Source organism: Motacilla alba, chromosome 5 (genome assembly GCF_015832195.1).
Source record: "Motacilla alba alba isolate MOTALB_02 chromosome 5, Motacilla_alba_V1.0_pri, whole genome shotgun sequence".
Lineage (NCBI taxonomy): Eukaryota > Metazoa > Chordata > Aves > Passeriformes > Motacillidae > Motacilla > Motacilla alba.
The window spans coordinates 21708983-21734509 of record NC_052020.1 but is presented as its reverse complement, the minus strand read 5'-3'; the positions used below and the strand labels follow the sequence as shown (position 1 = coordinate 21734509).

General features: G+C 37.3%; 1 protein-coding gene across 3 annotated transcripts in view; it reads right to left on the bottom strand.

Annotated features, from left to right (window-relative positions):
- EXT2 (exostosin glycosyltransferase 2) overlaps nt 1-25527 on the bottom strand; it is a 72950-nt gene that overhangs the window by 23828 nt on the left and 23595 nt on the right. For all 3 annotated transcript variants that reach the window (XM_038137159.1, XM_038137161.1, XM_038137160.1), the window contains 2 exons: nt 14905-15036; nt 6234-6423 (listed from right to left, as the gene is read on the bottom strand). In XM_038137159.1, coding sequence (XP_037993087.1) covers nt 6234-6423; nt 14905-15036 — 322 coding nt within the window. The remainder of the gene's footprint in view (nt 1-6233; nt 6424-14904; nt 15037-25527) is intronic.

The following is a 25527-nucleotide window of genomic DNA, read 5'->3' as shown; positions in this document are numbered from 1 at the left end:
CCCAATTCAGTGCCCCACCAAGACTCTCCAAACCACACACCTCTCTTGCTCTCTCTCTCTTTCCCTTCCCCCTGCCTGCTGCAGGAGGATGGAAAGGAGGAGAATTGGAGGCGCAAAAGGCAAAGATCACAAGTTGAGGCAAACACAACTTACTGGAAACAGCAATGAGATAAAATGAACAGTAGTGGCAACGTACTAACAACAGGGTACAAGAAAAGAAACTATTCACATGATAAAAAACCCAGCAATCGACAATATCAGACAGCTTCTCCCACTAAGTTTTCTCGACCAGAAGGAAGCCCTTCTCCTTGGAAGAGACTCCCTTTGCCGTGAACTGAGTGAGGTAGTACAGAACAGTGAGGTGGTACAGACTGCAAAAATTAACCCTCTCCCAGCCAGAACCAGGACACACTTCCATGTTGTTAAATAGCACCATTCTCCATTTGCTTGCTTCTGAGAAACTGGGAAGCTAAAAACATCTCAAGAAGTCCTTTTACAGCACAAACATTATTATTGATCTTGTCAGCAGACAGAAGTGTATTTACAAAGGGAGTTACTTGCTCTACGTACTAATCATCCATTCCCAGTTTCAACACTCAATGTAGGGAAAATGAGAATCAGTACAGCAGCTGTACAGAGCTAACCAATATTCTTGGGACACCACTTCTAAGTAGTATCAAGTTCAAAAAATAGCAAGTACTACTTAAATGCAGATGGTTTGTTGCATTTGCAATTGGAAGCAGCAGGTAAGGATAATGAGGAGCTGGAAATACAGCATACACTCCTGATGGCAAGAACTGAATGCCTGTCAGTATTAAAACCAATATGACAAATTTTTAAAAATCCACTTATTGGCTAAAATCACCGCATTTTGATGACTCATAAAAAGTCATTTGCACAAACATTCTTTCTCTGCTTTACTGCCTCAATAACAACAGCTAAGAATATCTCATGACTAGTGATAATCTGGATCCAGAATATTAATTCATATAATGCTCTCGCTTCCCAAAACATCTATGGAGTCCATTTGGAAATACAAAAAGGAAAAACCTTTCCAGAAGTTTTGCAAGGGAGACAAAGACGGATAAAAAACTGGCAGAAAACATCTCTAAACATGCTCTGCTTGTACCTGCAGTTGCACAGAATCCCATACTCAATTCTCAGATCTGAATTTTTGTACAAGCTCTCATCTGATGCTTATTCAGCTGATCTATAGTAGTTTGCATGAATGCAGCTAATTGAACATTGATGATGAAACCTAATTAATAATTTTTCAGTGTCTAATACTGAATGGCAGAATTTTGCTGGAGTCTGAAGTTTTAAAAAACTGTCAGAAGCAACATCAGGCATGTTACATCTACTTATTATTAGAATTCCTTCCATTATGGCTGAGTGAAAAAGTCTGATCAGAGTTCAAAGCAGGTGCTTTCTTCCCACATTAAAGTGTTTATATTGTTCTACAGAAATCCACAGAATTCCTCTTGTGTATAACAAAACAGAACATTTGGTTCTAGGACACAAGGGCCTAGTTTGTTCAAATGAGTTTGATAAGCTAACTTTCCAGATTTCCCTAGGAAGTAATACTGCAAAATGTCTGTAATATGCCTTATGGAAGACTAAACTCAGCATGAATTTGCTAGTTCTCTAGCAAATCAAGGAAAATGGCATTAAGTCCACCATCAAGAAGCCAAATTAATTCAAAACTTAGAAGTTAAAAAACCCATTCCTACCAGTGCTGAGTACCAAAGGCACGGTGTGCAAAAAAACCCCAAACCTGTCACTGCAGTTGTTTTTATTAATTTGTTTTAAGATAACACTTTTTAAAGGTACAGCAATCAAAATGGTACTCACTTTCTTTAGCCCCAACAGTTATATCAATGTTGTCCATTAACAGCAGCAAACAGAAATACAAATATTATTATTTCAGTAATACCATAGGAAGCTTATAGCAACTTAGCTCCAGGATCCACAACTAAACAGAAAATACACATTCTTGAAAATACGCTTTTCATTTTTATAAAACAAACTAAGAACTCAATATACCACACATGATTTGTAGCTTGTGCATATTTACTAACAGTAATGAATTTTTACATTGTAATATGATTTACGAGGTAGACAAAGTGGTTTCTTCACTTGTCTGAAACAAATGTTGATGGAAATTTCTATCACAGACTATTTTCTTGAATTTCAGAACTAGGAATTTAGAAAAACATAGATGAAAGGAAAAAAAATTTGGCTGATGGAGAAAATCATGATTTCTACAAAATATTCCCAGCATCAAGCACTTGGACCACAATGTTTATTTTAATTGATCCAGAGTAACGGAAAAATTTTGATTTTTTTTCCTGTAGTATTTAAAGGCTTTTACTGTTTCTATTAGTATTATACACACAGTTATGGGCCTACTGACATTACTGCTGCATTGATTGGCTTCTTGCATACAATGCATGGCACAGAAAATAAGCAAAACTCAGCCAAAGACACTGAGCAGAGATCACATCCCTAAATTCATTGAGTATTTAAGATAACAAGCTGATTCTATAATGTTTTAAGGTTCCAGAGTAGAATCATCACTGTATGTGATATTTTCTTTCTGCTATGTCACATATAAGAGTCAGTATTTTTACCATCAAAAACGTTGTGTAAACTTCAAACTTTGTTGTCTTTGCACAAGACATCTGTGTTTCTCATAGATTCATCTTGTTTCTTTTCACTGATTCTAAAGAAAAGACAGAACCATGAGTTCAGACTTCCACAGACAGCTCTCAGACATTAAGTTAAAAAAATGATCCTTACAAACTCTTAAGGCTAAGGAAAAAACATCTTAAAATTACTACTGATATCTAACATACTCACATACATGTAGTTCTCCAATTTTATATTTTTATACACTATTTGGTTGAAAATAGTGCATAAAAATATAAATCAAGCGCTTTCCAATCAAGCACTTAATTAATCCATTGCCCTCTTACCTGCTTACCTTTTTTATCAGCCAATATAACAAAAAATTTCTGTCGCATCAGAGCTGCATCTACCCTGAGAGGTTTAGGTTTGAAAAGAGTTTGTTTCGAGACACCTTGCACACTCCCCACACTTGTTACTATTGCACAGCAGCTACAGCCTGAAATGAGCTACAGCCTAGCTGGGATGCTCAGCACTGCTGAAGGCAGTGACCACCAGTGAGTCCATGATCTTGAATTTTGTACAATTTTTAGAGTATTTAATTTTCACCCAGTTTTCCTCCTAAGTCATGAGTATCATTACATAAAGGCACTATTGCAAATGCATTGCATATTGTTTTGATAATAATGATATTTTCAGTTATAATAATTTTCTGGTGTTGACAGAGGAAAGAAAGGAAAGGCCACATGTCACTTGTGTGGCACATTGCCAGCTGCATCCCAGGAAACCTAAGCCCAATTCTCAATTTAGCACACATACTCACTAAGGAAGGCAATTTGGATGTTCTTCATCCAGCCCTCCCACTTACACATGCAAAACAAAATGAACACATGAAGAGCTGCAATGACAAAAGCCAAGATCTGCTTCTGTACTGAAACATGTCCCTTACGTGGAAAGGACCGAGAAATAAAGCACTTGATGCTCTAAGCACCTCTGCTTTACTACAACCAATTAAAAATGAATAGCCATAAAAGTGCAGATACTACTGTAGGGTAATAAACTAGACTTTATCAGTGACAGTGGTGCACATTACAAACTTCAAACTCATTCCTTGTTCTAATCCATCAGAAACTTCCTGGCTTTAACAGGCTATAAACAGCAGAAGCTTTGAAGTCCGAGGATTAGGATCACTAATAGACAGACTGAACGAGAGACTGGCTGAAGAGCCAAGTGGAATGCCCTGCATGGATCTGGAATAAAACAAGTTCATTTAATCAAACTGACCTCTCTCTAGCCATGGGCCAAGAGATTACAATGATTGTAACAGCAATAAAGGGACAAGGGACACTAAAAACAAATAGTTATTTGCTTCAATGCAATTCTTAGGCTAATGCAAGGACAAAACTGCTTATGCTTTCAACTGTGCTCTCAAGTCCACAATTTTAAGTTCTACAGGTTGGAGTTTTTTTAACTAGCTTATGACTTAGGGGTAGTAGAGGCAGAAAAAAATTAAACACACTTTGACTTTCAAGATGAATACAATGATTGAAAGAAAAGGTCATTTTAATGATCTATTTGCTTCAGCTCTCCTGTATCTCAGACTTGCTTGAAGGGAATGTGGAAACAAATCATTTGGGTTCAGTGATCACATAACTGTTTATATCACTAAGCTTTTTTGCTTTTAGAAAATAACTGCTTACTGCAAAAACTCCTGTTGTTATCAATTTATACGCAACAATATTTACTCTAAAGGGTTGCAAACCATTTAAAATATGACTAAACTTGAGGTATGTAGCCCAGAAGTAATAAAGAACACTTTTTAAAGTAAGCAATGAAGTTACTCTGCTTCCAACTGCAGCAAGTTGCCAAAATGGCAAATGAGCCAAGTGAATGGTAGCAATGGCTTGGCTCTAAGAAGCTCTTAGGAGATGGTAAATTGAAACAAGTGGTCAGGGATTAATTTCTACGTTGCAGCTTGCTGCTATGCAGAATAACTAACCTTGAAGAGTAGAACACAGCAGCAGTTGAAGCCTCTGGAAAGAGAATTATAAAGTGAAGAGTCCTAACAACACACTTCATTTGCTACAGAAGAATCCACAATACAGCATTTCTTTTGAACACTTATTCCTAGAAGGCAACATTTCTTGTCCCACAAAATCACCACATTTTCAGATGAGAATGACAGATCCATATGTAGAGCACATGGGAACCAGGCTCATATAGAGCTACTATAGCTACAGTATTTAATCCAGAATGAGAAGAGGAAGCTTTAATTGCCCAGCACAATGCTCAGGATTTTAGTACTGGTGTTCAGACCTTGAAGAAAGTCACCCTAGGGAACAGTAAGCACAGAAATAAAATGAGCAGTGTTGGAGAGTCTGTCTAGCACTGGAGAGGACTACCAAAGGCCAAGCCTAGCCAGCTTCCCTTACAGGGGGCAAGACCTCCCATTTATTCCATGGTGATTTCATAATGGAATTCACTAATGTCAGGACATGTGTTTTCAGCTGAGGACCTGGGAACAGATTAGGAGCAGTATGGTGTCATGAGGCAGGCAGGCTGGGGATGGGAAAGAAGGGAGTTAGTTGGACACAGAGCAGCCCATGAGTGTACAATGACATTGCATAGAAGGAGACGAAAACCCACGGGATAGGGATCATTGGTTTGAAAAGGTAGGCAGCAAGCTGTGAGCACTGGGCAGACTGAGACTGAGGTCGTGGCACAAGAGGATACAGTACAGCAGTGTGCCAGGCTGGCAAAGCACACCTCAGCTACTGAAAACAAAATAATTGAGAGATTTACAGCACTGAATTCACACTGGAGTAATTAATATACCTTTGAAACTAAACCTTATTCCAAAACTCTGCACATATAAATAACTTGGGAAAATGCTTGTGAATGAGTTCTCATTTTAAAATAACCACATATTAAAAAACAATTTAAAAACCATGCAGATGACACCAGACTCACTCACATCCTATGAAGAGCAGCACAGTATACCATATGTGTGGAAACAGAAATATTTTAGAACAGGTACTTATGTATTGTCTTACTGGGCAAGCATTAGCATTTTCACAAAATATTCTAGTGGTATGGAGACACCATTTTGGACACCTGAAATTTTTATTTCATCAATCAATCAAAATATTCACTTATTTTATAGCTCCAAGCATTCAAACTACTTTGCTACTTTAAACCACATTTGCTCTAGAAACAGTCCAGTAGCAGCAGTATATGCACTGTAAAGAAAGTCTGTCTACAAAGAAATAAAAGCAAGTATTGACAGATCAAAAATAGGCTTCTCCTTACTACTCCCTCCAAAAATGTTAAGGACAGAAATCTTTCTGTAATATTGTATCTATAACTTTTGATTCAGAAGTTAGCAGCACAACCACTGGTATGCTTTTGTTCTTGTTATCTACTTTGGCTTCTCTTACTTCATTTTCAAACAGTTTGTCACAAAAAATCCAAACCGATTATTTTGAAAGAACCACGAAATACTTCTTGAATATAAATGATGTAGAAGAGAGGTCATTCTGTAACAGGTGTCAATAGACACGCTATGCCCAGTTTCACCTTCCTCCACCACCCCTCCCACAGGTTTTTACCTTCTGGCGGATTCTTATTCTGGTTGTTCCAGACTACCAACAATTTGGATAGACTGGGCACCTTAGACACCTCCGTGATAACTCGGAAAAGGCTCTCCACTCGGTCATAGGTCAGAACCACAGCTGTGAAACCTTGGGACTGAGGTGGGATCAGTGGAAGGAAGAGTGGGTTGCTCACACTGCTCCATTTCTGTGAAGGAAAACAAGAAAACAGCAAAGCAATTTGTTTAAGGAAATTTATCACAGTAGGGAGTAATTCATATAGCCAGGCCCTAACCATCAGATTTGTAATTTGCTCAAGTCAGGCAATTTCCAATTCTGACTTTGGCAATTTCTCAAAACCTTTACTCCAACCTCTTTCTTATTTCAATTTTCATTTATGTCTAGCTGTAATGTTGCAACCAGATAGAGAATAAAGTAAAATTTTAAGTGGAAGAGGTAGATAGATTTGTGGAGAAGGAAAACCAAGGTGAATTGAGCCCAGCTAGCATGGTTCAATTCTCATTTACTAATCATTATTTCAAGACATTTATATTTATAGTCAGGACTCAATAAACAAAGAGAAACTTAATCAGCACTACAATTTCAGAGTGGAAAAGTGTTAAAGACAACAAAAGCAAAGGAACAAACCCATAAACTTGGCATAAAATGTGCACCCAAGCAAAAAGGCAAAAAGCAGGTACAAAGAGGAGCAACACACAAGCTTCCACAAAGTTTGGTCAATGGTGGAAAAAACCCACCTATTACATTAATTTTTTTTTTAAAGACATGAGATTCAAAGATGAATTTCAGAGTTATCTGCTCCTTGTGAATTTTAACTAGGGCATCCCTTTTGAGACTTTAAAGATCTTACTTCAATACACAGCATAGGGAAGCCAGCCCAGATGGCAAGAGACAAGACAGACAACTACATTCCCACTGAATGTGCCAACCCCCTTTGGAGATGACAACAAGGGGGAGGAAGCAGTGAAGGGACCATTTGACAAGAATGAAAACACCAGCATTTTAGTCTCAAATTTTCCATTCCAACTGACGTTTCAAGCAGAGGTCGGACAGAGAAGCAAAGGGAAAAACCAAACCCTTTGGGACAAGGTGAAAAGGGGAGTTGGGAAAGCAGAAACTGAATGATGATGTTTTGCAAGGAATTTTTGAATCCTAGCCTGTAAAAACTATGAAGACTCATAAGAGGTTAGCAACTGCCAGAAGTTTACAGAAATACTGTGAAATTCTCCAGCTAAACTCATACCATAGGTCTACTTGTAGCAGGAGTAAAGCAAGTTTTACAGACTCAGAGTTACAAGGTCATATTTGTAGGAAGTAAACTTTGAAATTTTCTGTTTCCGTATTTAGTCATTGGTTAACTTCATACACCCAACAATCACATTCCTCGTGTTTAATGGTTAGACACCTCTGACTACAATGACTTCAAAGATGAGGAGGATAAAGAGCCTATTTACTGACAAACATTACAACATTCTGGTAGAGCAGAAAAAAAAAATTATGTGAATAAGATTTCCTTCTATGAACAAATCAAAACTGAAGAGGGGATAAATATGTGAGGCAGAAAAGTTAAGCACAGCATTGGCACACTCTTTTGTCCAGGATGGTCTATGAGTATGTTCCAGGCAAGGACCTGTCAGTAGGAGTAATATGTTTTAGTAACTTCTTGAAATAGTTGAAAAGACAGACTGGTCTTCAGCTACACACACTTTATCAGGTCTGGTCAAAGCAGCATTCATCTTAAACTGTTTGTGAGGATCCTAATGGAAAACATAAAGTTCTAGTTTTTACCCAAGAGGAATAATAGGATAATGTAGAAACAGTTACGGTGCAGTATGGAACTTTGGTTCTTGAAAGGGACATGGCTACCTGTGAAAGCACACTCACTAATTCAGCAAATATACATCCATTACTTCAGCAACTGATATGTGCAGAGAAAAATCTGCTTTCAGATTATCACATTTTCTAAAATTAAAGCTTTTGTACATACTTTGCTAGTTGTACAAGATGACTAGTGGCAGATGGGGACAGCCCTCTGATTTTGCTGTAGCTTCAGTAATTCCTACAGCAAATCACAATCTAAATGTTACCAGAGTATAATCCACCTCATTAAAGCTTTACTACAGACTTGCTTCCACACAACCCCCACCCCAAGACTGTTATTATCTGAATGACCCTGGTAATGTCAAGCAGCTTCTTAACACAACTCTAAGAAACCTCTTTTCATTAATACTTGAAACAGAGGTTTAACATCATAATCAGAGTGCCAAGAAAATATTATGTTTCTGTCCTACAAGAAGAAATAACTGGTAGAGCCATCTGCAGACAATGTTCTATTTATTACTTATGGGTGAGAATTGCTACCTAGATTGATGACTCCCATTTGAAGTTTTTCTAGAAACATTTTCTCTCTGTCCACAGCACTTCCTAACAAATTGCTTGCTATATTTTGAAAAGCATTATTCCTTTTCCATAATCTAAGACTATTTTAGGTACTTACAGAAAGAAATGTATCATGCATATGTGAGCAAGCACATGTATATGTACCTAAAATGGTCATGAATTTCTCTTAAAACTTAAATTTTAGGTACATTCCTTAAACCCCAACTTCTATTACTTTCAGAAAGGCATGAAAAGTCTCCCCTGCTGGTCATAACTTAAGAAAATAAGGCAACTTTAAAAGGAGGTTTTGCTTCTGCACCTACTAAAGGATGATGGAGGGAGGGAAAAGCCTGTAGACACACACTAATGGATGGGAGAACCATGCCTCTCATTTGAGAAAAACATTTCAAAAAGGCAATTAAGCATCTCTCAAGTGCCATTAAGAGCCAACCCCCTGCTGCCTGCCTGAAGAGTGTGTCTACAGTCTGAGACCTATTGACCCCACTTTCTGCAGGAAATCAGGCAAATTCAAGCCTCCATAATTTGCTAAAGTCTTCCAGATTTCTGCTTGGGAAAAGCAAACCATACAGGCAATTAATACAACAGCAACCTAATTAAATCTCCATTATGGCAGCAAAGCATGAAATGGCTAATGACATAGGGATGGGTTCTCCCAGTCACTGCTCAAGCAACCAAGTGATGAAGGTACATTTGCTCTATTCCCATCTTTATTAACATTCTTGATGGAAATGCACAGGAACTTTCACTCTCAGAGAGGAGAGCAAACAGCAACAGTAGATTGATCATCCATCACCTTTCTTTGACAAAGTGCTGACACTCAGCTATAGATAAGACAACCCTTCACTATCACCCTCCCAGCTAATATCATTAGAAGAGCCAGGATAATTAATCCAAGATTAATAGGTTACTTGCTGTGAATCATTTTTATGGGCAAAAAGGATCAAATTGAAATGTTAGCTTCCTAAGAGTAATTTCATGTCACTTAAGTCTCGCAGTCTCAGTCATCTGACAGCTCTTTGCAGTTCCTATGAAAATCCAAAGTACTGGAATGTGAGTGACAGTGAGAGCTTGGGAATAGCCTGAAGCTGGAAGAGGGGAGAAGTCAGGAATGGTTCTGTATATACATAAGGATTCAGACTGCTGCAGCTGTCCTGTGCATGCTTTCTACAAGTGTGCATGTGTGATAATGCATTAGAAACAAGGCACCTTCCTTTACTATAGCTCCATCAAATATTGTCCTCCCTTTTGGTCATCAAAAACAACCCGATGCTACTTTAGGAAAAATAAATATATTAAGGATGATGCACCAAGGGAGCTGAATTCTCATGATGTGGGAGGCTTCAGGCTGGATTTGATGTAGAGTCTTCAGGTTCAACTTACCAGGGAAGTTTATAACAGACCTTTCTTAGCAGGGTACAGAAGGGAGAGAGGTGGGAGCTTCACAACATCAATGAACACACACAACTGGACTGAGAAATGGAAAATCTTAATATTTAAATTCTATGGAGCCTCAAAGATACTGGTAAAAACATCAGAGGTAACGAAGACTCGGTCCTGTCCCAAAACTTCTTTACTGGTTGTTCACCATTGAAAGAGACTTGAAGAAAGGTACAGCAGACACATTAGAAACTACATCACAGAATGGTCTTTGGGAAAACAAGGCTGTGTAAGATGCTCCATATCAAAGAAGAATCAAGAACTTCCCAGCTATCATTTAATGGGAAAACTCAGCAACAGCACTTAAGAAAAATAAAATTTCACTGCTCCCATGAACAAGACAGTGAGCTTTCCCACCTGTCTATTTTATTTTCAACACCTAGCCCACTTGTTGTAAACTACCTATTACTGAAACCACATTGTCTGAACAACAATTCACTGTCTTTTCTGAACTTAGTAGCTGAGCAGTCCTACGCATCTAAGCAAAACAGACATATATCCCCTGCCACTGTGGTTAAGGCTTTTTCAGCTGGGTTGTTCTTAAAATCAATCTAACCTCAACATGGTTTCAATTATGAATTACCAGACCAAAAAAAGGCCTTGATTTATTCTATTTTTCTCCAATTATTTATGGTAAGTTTCTATTCAATACTTTGAGAAAGTATTTCATCATGCTTCCCATCCTCAAGTGGTCACAGGGCAAACCCAAAGGAATTAACCCTCCCTACTTGTCCAGAGCCAACCAAAGCGCTTACACCCAACAGAATTACAAACAAAGTTGCAGTGGCCATCATTTCATGTTTTAAAGAAGATCTTAAACCCTCCTCACATAAAAAATTAGCCACAAGACAGACGGGAACTTCTACCTAGTGTAGAATAATCCACTGTGTAAGAAAAGTATCCTAACTCTGGGCAGGTAAATCAAAGAACCAACTGTTAAATCATGTTGCACACTCACATAAAAAATACCAAGGAGGAAAGCACAGTTATAACAGTAGCATTATCAGTAGACTGAGGGCTATAAAATACCAGTCAAAGAAGGTAGGAATAGTTTAATTTTTTAACAAGTGTCAAGTTCCTAGTAATTGGCAGGACCCACAAAGTATTCTGTAAATTAACATCCTTCTAAGGCTTTGCTAAATGAATGGCATTCTGGGCACTAAGATAACTCTGCTATTTTAGCTTACACCAAATGAGGGTGCTGTTTTCTGCCTCACTGGAAGAAATGAAATCTGGTATGTTTATTGTTCACATACTGATATTCTCAAGTGATTATTAAGCTCTGGTCTGTAACATCCAAGGTCAGAGCTCAAAAGCAGCCCCTGACAAAAAAACCATCTAATGTTTCATAGGTCTACATTATAAACAGGCTTGAAAGAATTTCAACAAAAGCAGCTGAAGAATTCTGAAAAAAACTGTCTTACTCATTTTTCAGAAATCCATACATATTAGTGAGGTATAAGGCAAAGAGGAGAATTTCAGCAATCTACAATGAAGCATAAGTGAGGAAGTAATTTACCTCTATTAGAGCATAACAAAGTACTTAATTGAAGGTAACAGATCACATCTCAAGGCCAAGTCATTATTTCTAATCCAGCCCAAACTGGTAACCATCAAAATGCACACCGTAGAATCACTCATTTTCTGGCTTACCTGGACGTAACTGATTGCCTCTGCCATAATGAATAATGGTTGGGTCAAAAAATACAAAAGACATTAAACACCCATGCCTGCATCAAAAGACTGTCTGAGATATAAAGGGCTCAAGTACTCCAGCAATGAATTTCAGGCCCCAAAAGTATCATTTGCTCCTCTTCATTAAAAGGAGGAAGTATGTCATAATGCATTTTTATTCAAAGTATTATTCTATAACATATTAGCATGTTATATGCTACTAGTCTTCCATTTCTTCAATAGGACAGTGAATAAGTAGAAAATAATCCACTTTATTAATTTTTTTTTTGCTTGAGAAAAGCCAACAGTCTTCAGTCAGCCCATAAAAACACATAAAACTGCTTGGATCACTTCCCCTGTGCAATGTACTAAGTATGGAATTAACTGCATGTGCTTTTATCCTCTCCATACTGTATCCTCCCTCCTGGAAAAACACCCTCCTGTACCATTGCTGGATGGACATTCTGGTGAAGATACTCAGGCAACAGTCTTACTAATATTTTGAGCCAATATAAGTCAAAGTAATGCCAAGTAAAGCAGCCTTCAAGCCACTTAGTCCCTCCCTTGCCCACACCTCCACTCTTTCTTTTTTCTCTTGCCTGCTAAGTTTTATATAAGGAATATTATTTTGGCTAATTCACCACAAGTGAAATAGAAATATTAAAAAAAAAAAGGTTGCACATGAAAGAGGAAACTGTGACCCAACTGTAGAAGAGTGCAGGACTGCTTCTTTGGGTATGAATCTAATTCTGGAAGCAAACACATGAAGCTACAAAACTTCAACAAAATGCAAAGTACAATATGCCCCTTGGAGAGTTACGAGCCATTCTAATTGTCTAAGTAGAAATAATGGTTATACTGCTTTGTCTAACACATGAAGCAGTTGTAACAATTGAACAGCACAACAATTAGTAACCAGGACATTTTACCAAACTTTTTCTGTTACTTCTCACGATTCTGTGATCTACTAAGCAAAATTAGTCCCTGTAAGCACACACAAAAAAACCCCCCTAAAACCTTAAACCAAGGAGGCAGGCAGGTAAGAAACCATGGCCAAGAGTTCTTTCTAAGTATCCTTCTCTGCATAATGATCTTGCAAGCTCTTCTTTCTGTTACACAGCTGAATTTGTCCTAGCAAGTAAATTCACGAATCCCTTAAAGCCGGCATTCTCCTGTATAGATATTCCATAGGCAAATCTATGCTCTCATTTTCAAAACCTCACTATTCAGAGTACAGGGATCCGAGCTGTATGAACAGCCTTGTACTGATTAAAGTAATTTCTGGCTAATTTCAGTAAGCCCTTAAAACAGTGATTGCACCTCTGCACCTCTTGCTAATGTGCCTACAGCTTCTACACACTCTGCACCTTTGTGTTCCTATGGAAACCAGGTAACAGGAACAATAGAGTTCAGAAGAGCATTGCACTCTATCCCTACTGACCACAACACCACATGGAACAACAGGCAGGGCTAAAGGAACTGGCTGCACTCAGCTGAGCTTGAAGGCAGAATACACATGGCAAGTTCTGGAGGCTAGCTCTGGCCAGTAACATAAGAATTTATGACAGTTACAATTTTCACTGTGGTATTAATGTTAATTCACAGATGCTTATTTTAACAATTAGCTATATCCCAGCCCCGAGACTGACCTGAACTAATTTTCTTTAAAGGATTCAATCATGGAGTTTATTTAGAAAAGAATATAGCAATTTTCTTGTAAACAAAAAGGACATTTGTTACCTTGCTTTCTTATCAAAGTTAGAGGATACAGCTGCCATTTTCTGCTACCTCAAATGTACATATTTAAGTCCTTCCAACTATAATGTTTCATCCAGGCTGACTAGAAATTATAACAGTGCTAAAAGTGGATATTAGGCAGGATCTAGATGAGGCACAGGCTCAAGCAGATTATTACTGCCCAACAAGCAGACAACTTTGAAACTCTGACTAACACATTAAAAAAAAAAAAAAGCATAGGAGAGAATCCAGGAGATGTTTTTAGGTTCCCTTTAAAGACTGAGTAATCCTTAAAGCATTTTCTTTATTTCACTAAGTGTGTTTAAAGGTGCTTGGCTCTGCTACCATAATTGTAAAGTGTTAAGACATTCTGATTCCCTTCTTGTGGAGTACACACTTGTGCAGATTAATTTCTTCCTTAAATACTGACCAGGGCCACATTTCCTCCCCGAGAAAGGACAAGAGGAGATTATTAATGCCTTTGGCTCGGCAATGGAGACAGAACTTCTGAAGCGCAGCAATGAGCTTCTAACTCTTCACCAGCAACTGCTCACACTCCATGGGTCTGAAGAGTTTAAAGTAAAGCCCACTTTACTCCTACCCCGTACTCCTACCCAGCTTTCTTTCTCTAAACTATCAAAAAGCAAGACAGTTAACAAGTTTGGTTTTATTAGTAAAACAAAACTAATTTTTATATTTTGACACAGAGAAAATTAACTGATTATGAGTGAAAATCATCTACAGGTTTTTATATAGTAAAAAATCAGAACCAGCTGCTTGGTGCAGGAGGTTAATTAATACTGCACTGTTTTTTTCTTAACAGAAATGAGTTCAATGAGTGAAACTTTAAATTAAACCAAGAACCAGCAAAAAAAAAATCCAGTAAAACTTTGATCATCAGTTTCTGTATAAGAGAAACTATTAAGAAATAACAGAGAAAATTGTACCTACATGAATAATTAGCTATTTCAACAGAATTATAAGAAAGATCCCTGCAGATTTTTTGAGATCTTCAGCATTTCCACTATTTTCTCTGCATCATATAGACTGTGTCCAAATGTATACAGTGCCTCAAATTCTCCAGTAATTAAATAGAAATAAAGAAAAGGGTGTGTGTGTGTGCGCATCCAGGAAAAATAAATAAATAAATAAATAAACAAGGAAGCCATTTATTGTGTGCAATAGCAAAAGTTAAAAGTTCTCATCTTCGTGCCAGGACATAAAACAAACTGCTAGTTATTTTGCCAGCTGTCATAAAATATATTAGCTTCATCTGTGCAAGTTACCAGCACAACACATATACCCTAAAACTCAGATACAGAATTATTACCAAGTTTCATAGCACATACCTTTTATAAGAGAAAAAAAAAAAACCCAAACCACAATTTGTTTTATGAGTAAATCAAACGAATTTACTTACCACAGCTGGGGGATCATTCCATTCTTCATAAGAAATGGCAGCATATGGGTAAATTCTATCATTGATAATCTGAAGAGTAGCGAGAGCAATTGCTTTCATTGATCGAAAATACGCTTCCCAGAACCACCTTGCCTGTAAAGAGAAAAAAATTCACTTTCACATTGCACAGATCCAGTGCTTAATAATCAATTCTGGCTTGCCATGCACAATCTGTTCCATGCAGTCTACATGTCAGGTGGAAATTAAATTATGAGGCATGTTTATTGTAGATAGAGTATTTCCATAATGCCTGAAGGCTTCAAACTCGACTCCACCCCTTAAAAGGACTCACAGCCAATAAAAAGAAGCAGCAGCATTATTTTGCAAGAGATTAAACAGAATGAAAATATTTGGAGGAATCAAGTATTTTCACACTTAGATCATATGTTTTCATCCTGAAAAATGTCAAAAGTAGTTTGACCATGGAACAAAATAAATTACTGTTATACTCCATTTTTTCTAAGGCAAAGGAATCCACAGTGCAGTTAAATAGCCAAATAAAAGCATTCTGCCTGAAAGGCAGAACTTAAAAGTCACTTTTTAACATCAATATTAGAGACACTTGATCAGCTGGAGAATTTCAGTATTCACAAACCCTACCAGACTAATAGCTTCCAAGAAACCTAATATTATTTATACAAGTAAATGATTATGATTTTCACATAAAAGTACATGGACATGCCAACTTATCACAATCATTAATCCATGCTGATTTCTAGCACAGTGTAAAACTGCTGAAATGAAGCATGAGATTGTTATACACAGGTGCTCTGAATTTCACAGATGAGTTGTTCCAAAACTAAGGTCCCATACAAGTTTTCATCTTGTCCCAGTTTCTGTGTAAGACAGAAATTACAGAAGAAAAGCAGAGGTTTGGAAATGAAAATGCTGACTTATCTGACTCTCTGTTAAGGGATATAAACATACTTTTTCAATCCCTAGAACTATCAAATGATCCTGTAGGTCCCCATCCAACCCAGAAGGAAACATGCTTAACCAAACCATGTAGTTCAAGAGTTCTGGCCCAAAAGATATGATTTTTTTCAACCTTACTTTTCTTCAGAAAACTGCAGCACATTGAACTCTGCAGAAATTAATTTCATTTGCAATCTCCCTATGGTTAATTACCAGCTATAAGAGTACGTATTTGCTTCTAGGAGGTAGAGCAATTAAAACAAATGCATTTTTTCATTAATTGGAACCTTTAGAAGTTTTCACAGTCAGGACACAGCTGAAGACAATATACAAATTTGGGCAAGTGCTATTTTACTCTTGCTACAGATTTCTTAAATAGCAAAAAGGCTCTAGAGACAGTTTAAATATCATGCTCTGAAAATAACAAATAATATTATTTACCTTACTTAGTTATTGTATTATTAACCTTATTTAATTACTGAAGGAATACCAAGTTTCTGGAGGTACAGATCTTAGGATGAATAAAAAATAACTCTTGTTTATCTGTTTTTAACAAATGCCAACAGATCTCACTCTGAAGGTCAGTACTTTTTAACAGAGGACACACAGTGATTCCTGTATTTACACTTCCTTTTGGATATTCCTAGACTAAATAACAGTATAGAGGAAAGATTATAAGCACAAACTTGCACATATTCATGTTTATGCTACCCTGTACTTTACTCCAAGTGTAAGCTAAGGGGTTTAGAACTACAGACTTATTGCTGAACCACCAGCCCTAAAACTCTACTCTGTGAGTAAAAAAAAATAAAATCTGTAAAACAGATTCCACAGAATATTTCTGCAAATATTTAAGATGAAAAAAATCCATGTTACAATTTAAAAAACAAACTAGGAAAGAGATTATTGCTCTCTGAAGCACTACATCTACTGTGCAAACAGCTGTAACTGTGACTATTTCACGCTATTTCTAATTTTTCAGGCTATTTCAAAATTTTACTGCAGAGTGATGGGTATGTCCAAAATGACACTACTCTGGAGGTTGTCATCCAGAGAGTGCAAAGCAACTGCAGTTTAGAATGGAATCACTTCCCTCTCCTTATTTCTCTTTCTGATAGGACTTAACAGCTGGATAACAGGCTGATTACCAAGAACACGAAACAAAATTACTACCACATTCAAGTGGAAAAGCAGAAGAATTACATAAACAGGTAAGAATAAGTAAAAAGACAATAAAGCAAACACCACATGCTAAGCAAAAGCATGAGTATTTCTTTCCCAATGTCCTATCCCTTAAGAAAAATATATTATCAAAACAGCAAACTATCTAAAAAGAAAACCAGAAGCAGATTAAGAATTAAAATGGACCACAACAGCTAACCTCTCTGTTCAAGTATGCTAAATAGAAAGGATTCCAAATTTTATTTTCATGATAGACAACAGTATAGAACAATTACTGTAAGCAGCACCAAGTAGGAAGGAGAAACTATTTTATGTAGCCTTTCAACATACAGTTTTATAAGCAATTAAGTAACTATTAATAGTGTGAAATACAGGATTATGTATTCCACTGTCATTAAATGACAGCATTCCTATAATGTTCAAAGACTGCTTATTAATACCGTAATATCTATTATTATCTAGCTTCATAAAAATCAAAGATAGTTTTCTTCCTTCAGCAAAACTAGGATGGATCTGATCTAGCTTCTCTTTGCTTAAAGAATGCTTGCAATGTCAGGGAAGATTACACCTTTATACCAGAAGCAAATCTGGAGAAGAGGGCAGAGGGAATTTATGTTTTATAGACTAATATTTATGTAATTAATTTTTTTGTAAAGAGCCATAAAATGTTCCCACAGTTGGTTGTAATATTTTTGGAGTTGTGTTTCTTTAAGGCAGAACTCAAAATCTTCTAAGGGGATTTGAAGTCCCCAAACAGATGTTTCAGGGTCTCATTACTTCCTCCCCACCTTGTTTGCTTTTATAAAGCAGAACTGATTAACATGGCTTGCTAGTGTCTGCTGCTCCACATGCTGAGTTACTAAATATTTTGGGAAAGTTTTCTATTGGGAAGATGTATGTTGATTCCATTTGAAATCTATTTTCTACTCAGTGAGGTTGAAAAGCTTATGTTGGAATGTAAGAAATAGAGGGATAGAAATCCCATGAACACATTTGTGCTACAGGAGAGAGTAACAACAACAAAAGAAAAAGATTTCTGTTCCAGACTCTTATGTCAACGTTCTTATTATTCTTACATAGCCTTAATGAGCTCTCTGCTCCTCTTTTCTGTATCTATGAATCCAGGAAACTCAAGAGTAACTTTAATACACTAAGCAATGTTTTTAAGGTATGGCAATTGTAATGCACTAATTAGAGCTACCTGAATGCCTTTCAGGAGCTTGAAACAAACAATCTGTAAGTCCAGACCTTGTCCTTCACATAGAATTGATTATACACAGACTACAACTATGATAAAGTCAGATTACTCCTTTCAACTTGAACTGAAATTAGCTTCTAGTACTCTAGAAGCCTGCTTGATGAGGTTTCCAGATTTTTCTAAGGAAACACACTATGTAGACCACAGACTTGTAGCGAAAGCAAACTTTGTATACACCTAAATATTGCTTAGGCCATAAGCAACCTATGTGGTTAACGGAGATCAAACATTTACTTTATACTTTGTTTGCCAAGACAACACAGATCAATGTACATTAACCTGTATGGCTTACAAGGAACTGAAAACAGAAAGAAGAAATACAATTTCTCTTCTCCTTCTAAATTTCTGGATAAATAGAAAATCTAGGATATATCGAAAATGAAAAACAGAAAAGCATTGCTTTTGAAAACAGTTTTACCAATGCTTTGAAGAATCAAATCGAGCATACCGTGTGACTTGACTGACAATGAGAAATACATTATATTATTGGGTTGCCCAGTGGGTTAGAAGTGACTGGAAGTTCTCATTACACAATAGATTGCCCATGAAACTAGTTCATCTGAATTCAATTTCTGCAGTAAATTTAACAACGCCATGACAACTTCATTATGGAAGCTGAAGACTGAAGGAACTGGAGACCAAATTCTCTCCTCTTGCCAAGCAGTGAGCACTGCAGACTAAGTTCACAAACATGGGCATCCCAGTAAGTAGTTCTAAGTTATTGCCCTTCCTTTCTTCCTTCCTTCAGCTCCACTTCTGACTGTTGCATCCTCATTAGAACAGTCATGGAAACCCATTACTCTCTGTGAAGGCAAAAATTTCTTAACATAATATAGTGTTATCAATTTATCTCTACAAATACACATGCACACCTTGAGAAAGACTAGCAATATCTGCAAGACAGATGTTTCTTAAACCAAGCAAGCAAGCATCCAGAAATTCAATTCCACTTGTTTTCAGTTCCAGGATTTAGTTCAGTCAGACCACAAAGAAACTAAACTGACAATATTCAGTACATACCAGCACAGGCAAGAGCTTGGGAAGGGACCATTTGCACTTATTTTTATACCAAACAACGGGCAGCAGCATGCAGCAACAGGGCAGCCTACTCATAGAACGTAACATTTATTCAAGGTGTTATTTTCCTTAGAAATAAACACACTTGGGGAGCTAGCATCTCTTTATAAGCTCTTTACAGGCCAACACAGCATCAGGTTACAGAGTCCATTCATATAATGTTTATAAGTTCTAGTGTTAATGCCATTAACGGTGCTCTGCTGTGGAGTGCAAGGCAGATCAATGTAAATCTTTCGATTGGTTTGTGACCAAAAAACCCACTGGGCATAAGATAAGGAAAGGACTACCTTCTTTAACATTGAGATCAAGGGGAAAACAGTCCATGAAAGGAACTTTCTAGCCTTCTGTCTTTTCACAGCCCATGATTTGGTGGGAGTTCGTAAAAGTAGCAAGAGGGGAAAGAAAATTCGCAAAAGAGTAGTAAAATTTAACTGCCCATAAACCACCACTTTTCTCAACTTTTAGGTCAGGCGCCATGATGCTGTGAGATTCTGCCCCACTGCAGCACTTCAGTGTTTCCAAAATGCCTTGAAAGGGTTTACAAGGCCTTGAAATACAACCATTTTCACACCACCTATGGTGACTCTACCTAAACACTTTTCCTTCTTAATGGCTCTTGGTGTTCCTGGTTTTTACTCCCAGCTGGATTAGAGAAGTCTATCCAAGCAAAAGAGTGTGGCCTACCTGCTGCAACAGCACTGGCCTGGAAACTTGGTGATCTTACTTTTAATCCTGGTTCTGTTACTTATTTACAGATAAAAGTTTGGCATTTATTAGATTTCTTGCTTCTACTTCAGCCTCTCAGCAGTATGTGTAATACCGACCTCAAAGAGATCTTGTGAGACTTAACCATTCTAAACCTTTCAAATTTTGGGATGAATAGAGGAATAGGAAAAAAAAAAAAAACCCAATAACTTTATCCTCTCTTTTTATTTGTAAATAGAAACTTTAATAAAATATTTAGATAAGTAACTGAAGTAACTGACTGCAATAAGCCTTTGCTAAAATGTGTACCTTCAACAGGGATACAAAAGATATTACAGTAAATATCTACAGCTCAGCTGTGCATCTAACAGCTCTGGACATGGAAGTGCATCCACAAGGCCTGCTAAAAGCTTTATGTCATATTGTAATATAATCAAACATTTTCTAAGTTACTGAGACACAGCACGTTATTTCCCATAGAGTAAACTACTCAGATGGGTCCCAGGCAACCTCCTCCCCTACCCCAAACTATCACCATTGGGCAGTAGGATTAAATGGGCTACTGAGGATCAAGATAAATTGAATTTTTGTATGTGTGCCCTATACTCAAGATGCATATGAATACAGCTGATGTTATATAATAGTCAGATAGCAAACCTGAGCTCTCAAGAGCCCTACTGACCTCCCCTGCAAAAGGGGACTGAAGAGAAGGTAAGTTACTCTTTTTTGGAGCAATATGCGTCTTTTTTACTCTTTGCTTTTGGAGCAATATGCATTTTAGAAAAAGTTTCCCAAGATAAATTTTGGGTTTAGACTGAGGAACTTATAGCCCCAAGTTCCCACATTTTTCTGCTTATAAATTGTAATCTGCACCCTCTTTCTCTACTGTTTTATTGTTCCTTCATCTGGTTCCCTCTTCCAACAGCTTCCTTGCTGGTCACACACACACTACTTTTGATATACAGCTCTCCAGCAAAGATGATACCAGCTTGTATCAGCTAAAACCAGTGATATGTTTATTTTTTTATACAGGCTTACAAGAAAGCCTCAAAAGACTTTATACTATTAAGAATTAAACAGTATTTTGTTGTTTCTAGAAAATGGTAAAATTTTGGATTACAAAAAAAAAAAAAGCTTGATTGGTTTAGGACCCTTGGTGATATCACTCAGCCACATTCAACACACCTAGGCTGGCTGGCTCATTCTCTCTGTAATCAGTGTAGGAAAAAATAGGGTTATTTAGACAGAAATTTAGACCTCTGGTACCTTAAAATAACTTCCAATAAATCCATTCTTCTCTTAGTAAGGGAGCATGAGAGGATAAAATAAGTGACTAGCTGTAGGTCAGGGTCCTTCTTTCCCTTAAAGCTCTGTTTTCAATAGTGACCTGAAGTAGTCTCATTTTTTCCAGCAAGGCATGAAGATTTGAAATGCGAATCTAGGTTACATTTTCTAAAAACAACTCTCAGCCCATGAAAAACAGTACAAGAGTTGTGCTCTGAAAAGTTATCTAATTTTTGGGGTGCCAGCACAATTACCTGAAACTGGAGGTAAACTCTTTAGAAATTACAAGTAAAAATTAGTCTCTTGTCCCCATACATGGATTCTGTAGGAATTTTAAAAGCTAATTCATTAAATCAATTAAATACTGGTAAAATCATGCTAACTTGCCTGAAACTGAAGTTTTCTATGTTCATGTTTTTATAGAATATCAGATTAAAAGCATCTTTCAAATTCAACTTAAACTGGCTGTGTTGCATCTTTCTCACTGCAGACCTATCCAAGAAAAGCAGTAGTGCAGACAGTATATAAAGAATGCTCAGAGTAACAGCATGTCACCTCTAAAGCTAAAAATGGAGATAAGCAAGGAATTGAAGTTTTGGAGGCCTGTGATCACTTCAGAAAAAGACTCATCCATAATTCAGCACCGGGGTTATCTGAATCTCAAACCAGAGGTTCCTCTGCAAGGGAAAAAAGAGGCATGAGCAGTAGAACAATGCAGGGCACACACTGTTGTTACCAGTTAACTAAGGTTTGCTCCTAATGTAATCTGACATCATTATTTTAATATAATTTCTGAACTTTCGTTCCATGTTACGCACAATTCTCAAGTAAAGCCCTGAGAGTACTCAATTCATCTATTTAACTTATACAAATTTTATGAGTGGCCTATAGAGGAATATTCCCTTATTACAAGACAATTCAGCAGTATGAGCAAACAAATCAATAATTTGTATCATTACGGTAAATATTTTATGAAAGAGATTCTAGACAGACATTTCATGGTGCTGGTTTTCATTGTAATTCAGCTTCAAATACAATGTCTTCAAAAGTGAAGCAGTAAGTTGATTTAATTCTTTGGCTCAATATTCTCTGCTGCAGTAATTTCAGCTATGAAACAAGTACATTTGCCTCCTTCAGATACAAGAGACAGCGAAAACTGAATCTTTCCATTATCCAAATTTCTTTTTTTCCTTTTTCTTTTTGAAGCTGCCAATTCATAAGGGGACAGAGGTCAGAGTTCAAAATGCTAATCTTACCCTTCAGATAGCAGCCACTTGGGAATAACTCACTTCTACTCACTCTCAGTTTTATTGCTGGAGACTACTTGCTGACTCTTAAAAGAGTTAAAAGAAAATGTTAGTGCAAGCTCAAATATTAAAACTAAGCTTCTTGCACTGCAGCCTTCCCCACATTCTCCTCTTTGGTGCTTTGAAAAGAATCACATCAATTGTAGCAATCCATACATACAACACATACTGTGCATATACAAGAATGGTTCTTAGAAGCTTATGAGTAAAAGTTAACATTTTCACTCCTGCTCCCACACTTTCACACAGCTTTGGGAGTTTGAGGGGTTTTTGACTTTGTTTTAGGCATGGTGGGTTTTGGAGGTTTTCTTGCTTTGGTGTTTCTAAGGTTTTCATCTTCTCATGAAGAGCCTTCTTAAATACATGACACAAAAGAAGGTACTTTCAATAAAAGAGTTCTCATTCTCTCTCATTAAATGGCAACTTTTTATATAATTTTGAAATCCTGCATTATCTTTACCCTTAAAATACAGATTTCCGCTATTCCTTGTTCTAGTAATAGCAACTTAAGTCTAAAAATAGCAAGAACATAAGACTTGAATAGATAAAAATATAACTTAGCACTGGTACTCTCCCCTCCTTCCATATATTTCTGCACCTCAAACTTGCTTCTTTGATTAATGAGTATGTCAACTTAGCAACTCTGCTGCAGAAGGCAACAGTGCACCAGCCAGGAAACCTGACTTACTCTCCTGGCACCCTACAAATCCATGGTCAAAATACGTTTCAGTTATGGAGCCAACAAACAGATACCAGCACTGTGAGCAGCAAGGAACCCACCCCATTCTCAGCTGTGGCTGGGAATACTGTTACAAAGTATGGAGACAGAGTGAGCAAAGAAAGCACCAGGATAAGAGGAAAAAACAACAAAAGCAAGAAAAAATCCACAACCAAGCAAAACCCCAAAGTTTCATGCAGCATTTACAGCTTTAAAAACATGTGATATGAAAAAATGACTACCATTTTCTGAATTCCCTTTGCTCCCAAAGAGCTTTCAGTTTGTCTTCCTATTTACAAGCAAATGGCATGTGTCAACACCATAGAAATAACACAGCTGAAAAAGAGAAATAGATGCTACTCTAGCTTCCAGATAAGCCAATATGTCTACATAGTCATCAATAATGATGTAAAGACACAAAAAATAGCCCACTCTCTTCCCTCCAGTTTCCAGGAGTTTGCATGGCTCTGTAATTACTCTAATTTCACCAGGCTAGTGGCAGGCACACCTAACCTGGGGAGCAGTCTAAAATACTTGAACTCTATCATCCTTATTATGATGTTTGTTCTCAACACACTCAACATAAAACCAGACTTACAGTGATAGAATTGTGTTATCACCGATTCAACAGCAGTCAGGAAAATAACAGAAAACAAATATATATGTATGTAATTGCAGGGAACATTCAACTGCATGCCCAGAAGCTGGGGGGTGGGAAGATGTTTTATCCACATTTTTTGACAAGTGATGGACAGCTCCTGAAACTGAAAGCAATAGGTTTCTAGTCCTAGGGGTATTGCCTTCAAATATGTCTATGTTCTCAGGGTAGATCAGTTTTCCCTGCTGCAGGCATCCTGCTGAGAGGTGAGGTCCCAAGCAAAACACAGGAATCTGACTGCAAGTCTTTGAGGTGGCAGGAGCCAAGGGAGGTTCAAAGACAAGGCTGGCTGGTGGGCAGCACCTCTGAGTACTGCTGAGGTTAGAGGTTAGTAAAGCAGGAGCCACTGGCCAATAAAACAGTGTTTGGAGAGCCCACCCTATAGATAAATTGGGGATCTGTTTACACCTTTCCCAGCTTTCTGAGTTACACACACTGACGCTTCCCACTGTGATCTTGTCCTGTGTCCACCAGCATCTCCCTTTCTCGGCAGCTGCCCTGCTCTCTGCTGGTTGGCTTTATAGCATAGCTAAAGGATGCTTGGAAACTTTTAATCAGCATCCAGCATCAAAAATAAATAAATAAAAGCACAACTGCTTTTATTTGTGTCAACTGCTGCAATAAGATCTGGCTTGTTTGAGATTTCCCATGACTGCTGTACTAATGCTGGGAGAATAGAAGCTTAAATTCCCTTGATTAGAGAAGCTAAACACAAAGCAAGCCCAGTGCCAATCACACACATGAAAGGACAGCTTTTTGAAGGACGAAAAAAAAATCTAGGTAAGGTTACTACCATATTATAGCTGTCAAAAATCAGCACATACCTCAATTTCAGAGCTTAAGCTCTATACCAGGAGGAACTTGCCCTTTTGATGAAGGCATGTGTTGCTCAGTTTCCTGTAAGCTATACAGCTCTGTTTTATATAAGCACAAACATAACACACAAACCCCCATACACACAGTTCTCAACACTGGCAACTTTAACCACAGACATTACTGCCAGCGTTGCTTGAATACAAATACATCTTACTGACTTCTCTGAGGATAAAAGCTGAAGGACTGGCAGTCATGAGGTTTTTTTCCATATCTACTGGAAAAATTCCATTTAGGACATGGCACTGCTTTCTTCCTCCACATCTTAAAAATAACTGATCTTAGCTTCAGCTATATAAAAATACCTCATCTTTCTTGGCTCAAACTGCACACGGCTGTATGGCTATCTGACGAAATGGGGAAGGTGAGTATTAACTGCAGGTTGTGATAATACTGTGTGGTAGTCACACCACAATGAAACAGGATTGAAAATAAATTTACATGAAAAAATCATTGAAAGATACCATAAATAACATAAATAAAGACATCATAAATAAATAAATAACAAGAGTTATTTATTTTTTCTTAGTAAACATCTGGAACAGCATGCTATTCCTTACTATATGAACCAAACTTCTATCCATGATTACCTAGTCCAACATTAGCA